The 11,777-nt window shown below is 41.6% G+C and overlaps 1 protein-coding gene across 2 annotated transcripts in view; it reads left to right on the forward strand.

Annotated features, from left to right (window-relative positions):
- The window catches only part of grb7 (growth factor receptor bound protein 7), an 80,897-nt gene extending 70,240 nt beyond the window's left edge, over positions 1 to 10,657 (forward strand). For both annotated transcript variants that reach the window (XM_039739209.1, XM_039739210.1), the window contains 5 exons: positions 2,445 to 2,564; positions 3,394 to 3,451; positions 3,594 to 3,681; positions 3,768 to 3,861; positions 9,111 to 10,657. In XM_039739209.1, the coding sequence (XP_039595143.1) occupies positions 2,445 to 2,564; positions 3,394 to 3,451; positions 3,594 to 3,681; positions 3,768 to 3,861; positions 9,111 to 9,257 (507 nt within the window). In that variant the 3' untranslated portion in view covers positions 9,258 to 10,657. The remainder of the gene's footprint in view (positions 1 to 2,444; positions 2,565 to 3,393; positions 3,452 to 3,593; positions 3,682 to 3,767; positions 3,862 to 9,110) is intronic.
- Positions 10,658 to 11,777: the final 1,120 nt, after the last annotated feature.

An 11,777-nucleotide genomic window follows, 5' to 3' on the forward strand; every position in this document is an offset into this window, starting at 1 on the left:
AGCCAGGATCGAACCTGCGACCCTCCGATTGCTGGACAACCCGCTCTACCAACTGAACTAAGCTGGGTGAATGGATGGACGGATAAGTGAACAGGGGTAGCTTAGTCAGGGGTTGCCAACTCCGGCCCTGGACGACCACTGTGGCTGCAGGTTTTCATCCTAACCCTTTTTGTAATGAGTGCCCTGTTTGCGCTGCTAATTAACTTCTTGTGAATTCATTTTAATTGAATTTTTAAGATTTCAGTCAGTCAGTCAGTGTCCAACCCGCTTTATCCTAACTACAGGGTCACAGTGGTCTGTGGGAGCCAATCCCAGCCAACACAGGGCGCAAGGCAGGAACAAATCCCGGGCAGGGCACCAGCCCACCGCAGGACACACACAAACACACACCCGGCACTATTTAGGATCGCCAATACACCTAACCTGCATGTCTTTGGACTGCGGGAGGAAACTCCCGCAGACACGGGGAGAACATGCAAACTCCACGCAGGGAGGAAATGGGAAGCGTACCCGGGTCTCTTAAATGTGAGGCAGCAGCGCTACCACTGCGCCACCATGCTGCCCCTTTTTTAAGATTTGTTCCCCTGAATTTCTTCATCGTTCCTCTGAGTAGCTTCATTTCTTTCCTTAAATGACACCCAAGTAGAAATGAAATGTGAAGTGAGGGAGCCAGCAGAAGACCAACTAAGTCAGGGCTTCAAACTCCAACCAATTTCACTCCAACCAGTTGCTCAATGAGGCGCTAATTCTTGTCGTTAATTAAACCAGTTCTTTAATTCCGTGGGTTGTTGCTTCTCTCGTGGTGCATTAGCAGACGTTTCTAAAATGGTTGATTTTCTCTTTCTAAGAGCACTGGGGACCTGAGCAGACCAACATTCCTGAGACCCTCATCATTCTTTATTGTCAGATATTGTATGATGGACACCAGTTGTTTTGGCTCATTTTGTATCTCATTTTTGTTTGGATGCTAATTAAGGAAAAAGAAATGATTAACGGGTCTGAGTCTTCAAGAGCAAGTCAATTACAATGAGTTCAAAAGGAGTTAATTAAGAAAAGGGTTGGAATGAAAACCTTCAGCCACGGTGGTCCTCCCTGGCTTGGATGTTGTAATCAGTTCCTCTTCCTCTTAAATGGAGACACTTTCCTTGTATATTACTTACATTATTTTATTGTCATTCTGTCAATACCGTTTTGTGTTCTGTGTGTTGGGAGGTTGCTGCCTTTTTCTGGCTCTTCAATACATCTGTGCTAATTGCCGGTCAGCTTGTGTCATCCTGTCCCACCTATAAAAGAGATCAGCAATCTTCAGTCTTCTTTGCTAATATTAGTGGAAGCTAAAAGGCACTTCTGTGAACACTTCATGTCAGGACAACCTGCTCTTTTCCTTTAACTAAGACTCTGGTTTCATCTCTCATTCTGTTTACTCAGTTCTATTGTCCCTAGCCTGTTGCTAGACCTTTTTTTCGGTATCCATTTCCTGCTTGCAAACAACTGTTGCATTTTTTTTCAATGCCAATGAGCTGGAGTACACATTCTGCATAGCGACCTTTCCTCACCCCATGACTTGCAATAATCATTAACCAAATCTAAAATATTTTTTTTTTTTATGTTACATTTTCTGCGTACGTCAAGGTTCTGTTTTAGAGCAAAATCGGTTCTTTTTAGCTACCTTTGACATGGCTATTCCAAAGAGAACATTTGTCTAAATTTGTAACTGTGACACTAAGGCCAGAATTGCCAGCAGGATGCCTGTTTGAACAGCAGTGCAGCAGATGCTCGCACCTCCTCTGCTGTTTCGATCAGCCTATTGTGTAAGCCCAGCTTTTAGTAAAGAACCTATTTAAAAGATGAGCTTAAGCAAAATGTCTCATCTCTGCGAAGACCCTAAAAAAGGCCAAGGCAAACATTTTTCTGCTGTGATGATTGAAATTTGTGTACAGGCTCATTACTGTCACGTGTGAAATTCTTTATTTCACGAGCTAATCAATATATTTACATGTTGCCACTCTCAGGTTCCACACATAACAAGCCTTACCTTCGAACGGATGTCTTCATTACCTAAAAAAATCTCTGAACAAATTTGTCATGATAGTGTGTGTGTGAGATAAGAGAGTAGGCACCTGACCTCCTGTCATGAGTATAATCAGCATCGGCAGCTTTGGAGATGCTTCCACACAACTGTGATGCAAATGGATTGTGAATGGGCGATTGAAACGTGATGATGATAGATGGTAACAGATCCATTGAGATCCACATCCACTGTTGTGTCAATGGCTGTGTGCTGTCACAAGTTTCTATAATGCATTTGACATTTTCCTTTTTTTTTTCTTAGCTGCTACAGTGAGTCAGCCATGCATTTCCAGGAGCTATCTGGATATTTTACTTGGAACGTTGCGGGCGTGTGCAAAAATCCATAGCACTTTCTTTTCTTTTCTCACTGACAGAAATGCCCATCTGACAACTGCCTCGTAGCTATGGATTTCTCAGGAACCATGGGAGGACGTGTCATTGAGAACCCACGAGAGGCCCAGAGTGTGGCTTTGGAGGAAGGACAAGCCTGGAGGGTAAGCCAGAGGTGCCACTAACTATATTATCAGCTTCGAGTTTATTGTCGTGTGTACATTGTACAATGAAATTCTCACTTAGAAAATACCCAAACCACCTGAACTGGCCACTCTTCATCTGGAGGACCAGCAACAATACTCTGAGGCTCTCCTGAATTGCAGGGCTCTTCACCTCATCATGGAGTGTGAGCCTAGTGGCCCTGGAAAGAGCACTTATTTCTACTGCTTGTCCTTGTCATCTGTATCCACAGCTCACGACCATAGGTGAGAAGAGGGATGTAAATTGAGAGCTTTGTCTTCAGACTCAGCTCACCCTTCACCTCTATGGATTGGTACAGTGCCCGCAGAACAGATGTAGCTGCTCCAATCTGCTTGTCAGTCTCATTTTTCCTTCTTCTATCACTTGAGACTGTTTCTATGAAACCAGAATTGCTCCACTAACGGCAGTTGTCCCCTCTCACCAGGAGAGAACAATCCACTCTTTTCTAATAGAGGACCGTGACCTCAGACTTGGAGGTGCTGATCCTCATCCCTGCTGCATCGCACGTGGCAGTGAATACCTCAACTGTGCATCAAAGGTCATAGCCAGATGAAACAAAGGACAACATCATCTGAATAAAGCAATGATGTTATTCTTAGTCTCCCCAAGAACACACATGGTACTTGTTACACTTTATGCAGTCAGACGTTAGTGTAAAACCCCACCATTACACATGACAGTTTGAAGATGGTCGTATGAGGATAGACAGTCTCTAATAATTCATACTCAAAAGGGTGCAATTGATGCTCAACTCCTTCTGAAGCCAGTTTACATTATCTTTGCTTGTAGAAGAAAACCAATCACAGATACAGTCTCCCAAACAGCTGCCGCAGTCCCTTCAACACTGGTGAGTCCTCTTGTCATGCTTTATGCACCCATTGACTCTCTGAGCTTGATCAATGAGGTTGAAATTAAATGAGCTTCAGTCTGCCTTTGTCATGAGACTCTGGGTTATGCTGGCTGACTATGTGACCCTGCATGTTTAACAGTGATTCACCGTACACAAGCTTGGTTCCATGGGGGGATCTCACGTAAAGAAGCTCAAAGGCTGATCATGGAACAGGGACACGTGGATGGGTGAGTGGACAGTCTTAGCTGCAACTTTATTGCTAAAATGGAGTGATCTTCTTCACTGAAAAGTCTCGATCATTTTGCTTCTCCAGAATGTTTCTTATCCGTGAGAGCCAGCAGCACGCCAAATGCTTTGTTTTATCACTCAGTTTCCAGTTGAAAACCAAGCACTATCTCATCATACCGGTAAGAACATCACTTTCTTGATACATAAATGTAAAGAACACCCCGTAGCAAGATAAGCTTCACACAAAGTCCACACAAACACAACATCATTGTCTGAATTTTTCAAGTTACTTGGGATGGGCTTAAAGATCCATTACTAAAGTCTTTGACCCATTGCCTCATTGTAAACACTTTCACGGAACAATAAAACACCCCCTTATAGCTCACATTCATTATAAATAAAATATCAGCTTTACACGGTGGCACAGTGGTAGCACTGCTGCTTCGCAGTTAGGAGACCCGGGTTCGCTTTCCAGGTCCTCCCTCTGTGGAGTTTGCATGTTCTCCCCGTGTGTTTGGGTTTCCTCCGGGCACTCCGGTTTCCTCCCACGGTCCAAAGACATGCAGGTTAGGTGGATTGGCGATTCTTAATTGGCTCTAGTGTGTGCTTGGTGTGTGGGTGGGTTTGTGTGTGTCCTCTGGTGGGTTGGCACCCTGCCTGGGATTGGTTCCTGCCTTGTGCCCTGTGTTGGCTGGGATTGGCTCCAGCAGGCCCCCGTGTGTTTGGATTCAGCGGGTTGGAAAATGGATGGATGGATATCAGCTTTACTGCTTTCCTTGCCACATGGTGGTGAAAACTGCCTTGTTTCAACTATTTCAAAAAGCAAGTCTTCACAAAGGTACAGATATTCAAAATACCAGCCACAACCAAAACAACATCTGTTTAGTTACTGAGTCTAGTAAAGGCAAAACAGCATCTGAGGAGAGGAAAGCAAAAATCCCAGGTTGTCATAAATCTGGAAGAATTAAACATCTGCAGGTTCAATGCCAGCCTCCTTGGGAATTCTAATATGATAATTCATTTTATATAACACATTTCAAAGAGGGGCGAGATGGTACCTCACAGATCAGGCTTCTTGAGTTCAAATCCAAGTCCAGCTTTTGTGTTTCTGAAATTTGAGTCAATGTGGGCTCCCATATGCCAAACATGTATTAGGTCAAGTGGAGATTCTAAATTGTTCTTGTGTTGGTATGAGTGTGAGTGTGCATACGGTAAGTGTGCCCTGTATGCAGCACCTCATCAGTGTGCCCTGCAGTGCTGCTGGAATAGGTGCCAGTCCCCTGTGATACATAACTGGATTAAGTGAGTTTCAGAATCTTGTATGACATTGTTGAACATTATTTTAGGTGACATACAAAGCATTAAATAAACTCTGAGCTATTAATCAACATAACATGGTGTGAAGGACACAGTCTACATGTCAGTCTTACTTTGGTAGCTGTACTTCTTGCAACTGTCATGAATGATTTAGAAAATCTCCTCGGCTAATATGGCTCTGAGGATCTCAGAGAGCCGAGAAAAGAACAAAATGTTAATGATTAGTTTAGGTAGTTATGTTGATCATATCAAAAAAGAACACAAAAGGTCATGACAATGCATACTCTGTTAATTATAGGTTCTATACTGAGGTATATTTATATCTTTATACAAAGGGGGGAAGCCCCCTGCTCGATTTGCTTGCCCAAACCACCCGCGCTTCGTGCCAGCAACTTCGCGTTGTGAAGGGGGTGGGGCTGATGTGGACGGATCATCTGCTGGCTTGCTGCTGCCGAGCTGCGTGTTCTTCTTGTCGCGCTTCGCATCGATCATTTAAAAGCCTGTACAGCAGCTGTCCTTTTGTCTCACTGCTTTGTCTCGCGGGACGTTAAAGTGTCTCTCGTGGGATATCAAAGTGTCTTCCGAGAAGATCACGTTTCGACCCAAGTTTTTATCGTTATAATATAAAGATATAATACGCTACCGTGGCTGTCCGTTTGTCTGTCCAGGATTTGAAATCCCCTGTAGCTCGCAAACCATTTCACCGATTGACTTGAAATTCGGTACACATATACTACGTGGCGTCTTCTATCCGCTTTCGGGGTGATGATTGACCTCCAGGGTTATTCCTCTTTTTATTTAATTTTATAGTAGAATCAACTCTTGGCAGCGGCCAGCAGGTAGGCTGTGCAATGCATGCGTACGTGCGCCTTTCTCATCCCTACCACCTTTGCCATCGCTTCCCTTACCTCTTCATATCTTAAATCATTCTTGAGGCAGATTGAAGACTTAAGTGCCAGCTTAAGTGAAAAATTAAAGAAAACATACTAAGTAATTGGAACACAAACACTGACTTAATCAGTTTGAAAGCGAAAAGATGCCAACAAAACAAGAGAAGAAGTGGGCCGCTAGGGTGGAGAAAAGAAGAGCTGCTCAGGAAGAAGCAAGAGCAACAACCTCTGAGCAAACGAATGGTAAACGTACCGAGAGAGAGGACGAAAACTAGGCATGCTCAAGTCAAGTGGATTCACTGCATGTTATCATGCAGTGCGCCACTACTGGTAGATAAAAATCCAACTTCTGACTGTCTGTCTGTCCACTTTTCACGATAGAATTACTTAACGGATTTAGATCGTGTTTTTTCTATAATTTGCTTGAACATTCTGTTTAATTTTGTGACTTCTCTCATCACGCTAAGTATCATAGTTCACTTGTGGCACCGATTTATTTGCGCGAATCTGAGAGCGAGGCAGCGGGCCAAGGGGAGTCGCTCTACCTCTCCACAAGTATTGGAGCATACCGTGCCCCCACTAAGCTAGCGATACCTGTTTGTTCAACAGACATTATTATCTACAGATTGTTAAGGAGTAACGTTTGACGTTTCTGAGAGAGAGATCAGAGCTACATGTGTTTTAGAGGGTAGCACCTGATTGCCAGAGATATCACGGCCATTTGCTTTTCTCCCTACACCGGGGACGATCTCCCGTCAGAGACGAACGCAATCATATACAGTGCCAACGTTTGTAGTTGGAGCTTACCTACCTTCCGCTTGGCCAGAAATATATGTTTTTTATTGATTTTTAAAGTTTAACCTGTTTCACTACTACGTGGGCAGAGCCGCGGGGGTCAGCTAGTTTATTTATATATTGTTAAGTATCTGCATGAAGTATGTTGCCTTATGCAGACATAAAGGTATATGACAGAGATGAAGAAAGCAGTACACAAGTCCTTAGGTGAAGCAATGCAGGGTTAGCAGGAACGTTGCTGCCTCGCAGTAAGGAGATTATGGGTTTGCATCCCGGATCCTCCCTCTATGGTGCGCAAAGCACTTTGATTAGTAAGAACAGCGCTATACAAATATAAAGAATTATTATTAAATATTAAAATTGTTATCCATTTGTTATATTACACTTATCCACATCATTTTATAAGTAATCAATCAGTTAAGCTCATAAGTTCAAGTAGAAGTAAGCTTAGAACACCCAGTGCGGAGAACAATACAGTAATCTCTCCTCGATCGTGGGGGTTGCGTTCCAGACCCCCCGCGATAGGTGAAAATCCGCGAAGTAGAAACCATATGTTTCTATGGTTATTTTATATATTTTAAGCCCTTATAAACTCTCCCACACTGTTTATAAATATTCCCCGCAGAGTTATACAGCATAATCCCTTTGTATTCTCTTAGATATTAGGTAAGATTCATTGAAATGATGTATATAAACACACTGTTTATATACAGTAAAACCTAAATATTATTTTAAAGATATTGAGCGTCTCCGATATCACATATGTTACAGCCATTACTGATAGGCAGGCCACCAGCAATAAATACGTACAATACAACAAAAATAGTATACAGTAAATGTGTGTGTACAGTGACACTAAACGTACGTACATGTACTAAGTACTGTAAGTAGAAAATTAATTATGGTTACTCACCAACAATGACACGATGACTTGTCCGATAACAATGAGTTTAGTTTTACTGCACAACAAAGGAGAGCGTTACAGCCCTTAAAGGAGCCACTTCAGGTGATTGTGTAGCACTGCCGTTGTTCTTCTTCTGGCAGTCTTCAATCCAAATCCCTAAAGGAGATTCCATCCAGACTACTGCCTTATTACATCCACTTACAACTTGTTTTGCACTTGTTTTAAAAGGACACTGCGGCCGTAGAGCTTATATTCCTTTCCTACTTTTTAAATAAAAAGAATCGTAGCCTTCAACAAATCCAAAACGTTTACCTTTTCGCAATCGTTAACATCTTCCGTTTGCTTGGGCACGGCCCCTGAAGCAGTAGCAGATCGTTTGGAGCCATAATGAAGGGCTTGACTATGCACAAAGATAAACACAAAAGAGCACAACTCTTTACACAGCAAAACACGTTGATGCTGAATGAGCGAGACGAGACTTCCTGGTTAACAGTGCATTCAGCAGGCAGGAACTTAATTGCGTGCTCTGATTGGTTAGCTTCTCAGTCATCCGCCAATAGTGTCCCTTGTATGAAATCAACTGGGCAAACCAACTGAGGAAGCATGTACAAGAAGTAAAAAGACACATTGTCCGCAGAGAACCTGAAGCAGCGAAAAATCCGCGTTATATATTTAGTTATGCTTTCATATAAAATCCGCGATGGAGCGAAACCGCGAAAGTCAAAGCGTGATATAGCGAGGGATTACTGTAATGTAGGGCACAAGGACTTAAATTTCTACCGAGGCAGCACTAATGAGTACGCCACTGTGCCACCCTTTCAAAAAACAACATTTTTTAAACTGAAATAATTCCTTTTGCAAAGAGTTACAATTCAGATAAAAAATAAATGAGTCTAACTTTGTAATTCAAAGATATTGACAGTTGATTCAAAATGGTCTCAGCGTGAGTGATTTAGCAAATGTGCCCTGCAGTAGAATTCTGTCCAATGGGAAAAGTGGATTCAGAAAACACATAATCAGTAGTTAATCAGATGTGCTTATAATTCTTTACATTTTGCTGAGTATGTCTATTGTTCTCCCTAGAAAAGTTTCACAAACAGAACTCACGGTTCCTTGATTTTCCAGGAACATTTATAAAACTGAATTGTAATTCTTCTGCAGTTCTACCCACAATTTAGCAGTTTATTTTACAAAATGAAATCTTGTACTCTTTAACACTGAGCTGCACATATACATGATAAATTCACCCACACTAGCAGACAGTCCAGATGTAAACTAATATACATGAATCGTTCCTTATTAAGAGATTAGTTGGAATGCAAATCAGCACATAGAATGGAATTGTCAGACTAATGTTTGAAAATCTGCTGGTTGGAATATATCAATTAAAAAGGATATTGTCTCTAGTTTTAGTATGTTTGTCTCCTGTACAATAAGTGGTCAATTGTTGTTATTTCTTGGTATTCTCCTCCACTAAAACAGTTTTTGAGATCTTATAACCCTCTCTGCTCCATTCCCTCAGTGTGAAGACAACGGCCACTTCTACTACACCATGGACGATGGAGAAACGCTTTTCTCAGATCTCATCCAGCTGGTTGAGTTTCATCAGATCAACCGAGGAATCCTTCCTGTGCGTCTACAGCATTACTGCGTTCGGGTAGCTCTTTGATTCCTCTACACTACATAAAGAGATCTGAACAGAACTAAATCCAAATGGACCCGTTCAACCAAAGACTAAAGGGAAATCACTTGGATTTTGAAGAGGCAAATTTAGAATGGCATATAAAAAGAATACTGTGCACATAAACTAAATATATACTATTAAATATACATATACTGTATATATTTAATAGTATATATATATATATATATATATATGTAAAACACAGCATAGTTTATATTTTTTTGCCATTTTCAGGACCCGTGTCTCCTTTGGATTACCACCTCTCAGGGACTGATCCTTTCTACAGATCACCAATGCTGATCCTGACACATTTACCACTTGAACGTGCAAATCTCTATGTGATCATCTGCAAAAAATAAAAAAAAGTCAGACTCTTGGGGAAAAAGTAATTTAATTTATGGATGGCTAAAGACATTTACATGGATAGCAAATGTATAATGTATGATTCATTTCCTTGTCCAACATGTCATTTTAAGCATGTTTCAGGCCATGCCAGCATACGCTGGTCTTTCTAAAGCCATGCCTTCCACATTATAATTGCACATGTAAAGTAAAGAGTGGACTGGAAATCCTCCAAAATCATAACTATTACATGGCACAGCTAAATGATGTGCGCCTTCATCTTTAGTAACAATGGTGTCTGACATCTAAAAGTATGTGTCTTATCCGCTTGACAAGCACAAAAATCCAAAGTCCATAGTTAGTGCTCAGAAATCTGGTTTTATAAGACAGAGTACATCAAGGGCTAGGTTTAAAAATGGAAACATATTCACAGTCAGTAAAGCATCTACCCCAGTTTGAACAGTGTTACTGAAGGTGTCAAGCTGTGCAGTAAACTCAGTGGGAGCAGCAACTCGGATCTAGAATTCAGGCATCTGTGAAGTTACTGAGAGTGAGTAAGCTCATAAGACCCAGTCCCATGCAGGATTCGGCTCCACTTTCTAGTATTAGGCTTGCATATGGTGAGGTGGGTGGCTGCAGCTGCCATTCGTCATTAAGGCAAACCAGAGTCTGTTGCTTCTCACAGGAGTAGAGTCAAAGGCAAGGGGTGTTTTGAACTCAAAAGGCACCCACCTGGCTGATAGTTTGCTCTTTTGTCACTAGAGGGCAGACGTCTGCAAAGCTCCAGCTGTACTGCCAGCCTTTCTGCATGCTGTTTGTTCCTTCCCTCCTAATTAACAGTCAACTCAACTTGAGCCATTGAAACGATGAGTTTTTAAAAATAGATAAATAAAAGATGTCAACGTAGAGCATTTACTTTTAATATATTTTATACTTAAAAAAGTAGCATCTGTATTGTAAACTTGCAAAGTGGCAAATCTATTTATATATCTGTATATACAACCTTCATGCCTTGAATAAAATTTGCCTTTCATTTGCTTTAAGTGTCTCTACTGATTATGCAGATTTCCGCGTGTCGCATAAACAGACTGCAATTAAATGATATTGGAGGACTTAGGGTGTGTTCAAAAGCAAGTCTGCAAGACCACGGCCTTTGACTTTCCTTTCACCAGAGTTCTCAGGCAAAAATACTGTCATCTATGAAATAGACTGGACACATGGAACCTATTACTAATGTACAATAAATACATAAATTGACCCAGATATTTAAAGTAACACATCTATTCATGCACATCTTATTTTTTTTTTTTTGCACAATGCAGAATTCAGCCCCAGATGGTATGTTTGACTATCACAGGACATGGGTGATTTAAAGACTGCAATATCATCAATTAATCTTCTTGCTCCTCTTCATCTTTTCCCTCTTCTGTGTGGAGTTGATGTTTTATAGATTTCGGCGTGATCTTTATAGCTGGATGCCTTTCCTGATGCCAGCCCTCCCCATTTATCTTGATAATGGCTACAAAATGGAGGCTCGGTTCAATTTCAATCAATTAAAGATTGGGAAATTTTTACGCATGAGTTTGCAGACACAAATGTCGAAGATACTTGCTCTCTGTGAATGAGCAAGTAGCTCGATACCTGATTGAAGCCATTGCTTTTATGAAGGAAGAGGCACAATGAGAAAAAGAAGGGGTGTCATGGTATAAAAGTGAATAGCATTGCTGTCTCACAGATCCAGCATCCTGGGTTCAAATCTGGTTGCTGTCTCATTGTGTGGGCTCTTCTTTTTACACTTTACTTTTCCACAGCACAAATCCAAAGATGTGTTAATTAGATTAACTGGAAAATAATGTGTACGAATGGCCTCTGTAATGGACTGCCACCTCATGCAGAGTTACTCCTTACCTCCACGCTGGCTCTTCTGGAGAATCTGGAGAATATTTATGGTTCTCCCAGTCCTGCTTTGAGAATGTTGTGTGTTAGTTGAGGTGATTTGGGTAATAACTCTTTGGGGCTGAATATTTTTTCCAAAAAAAACGATGGTTTCACACTGAAATCAACATAAAACGTCTGTTGCTGCATGCTGTGGCTGCCAGTTTGCTAAGAATGTGCGGCAGGCTTGCTGTCAGGCTGTCTTTGTGTGGCAGCGGCAGTCACAGT

This window comes from Polypterus senegalus, chromosome 17 (assembly GCF_016835505.1).
Source record: "Polypterus senegalus isolate Bchr_013 chromosome 17, ASM1683550v1, whole genome shotgun sequence".
Taxonomy (NCBI): Eukaryota; Metazoa; Chordata; class Cladistia; order Polypteriformes; family Polypteridae; genus Polypterus; species Polypterus senegalus.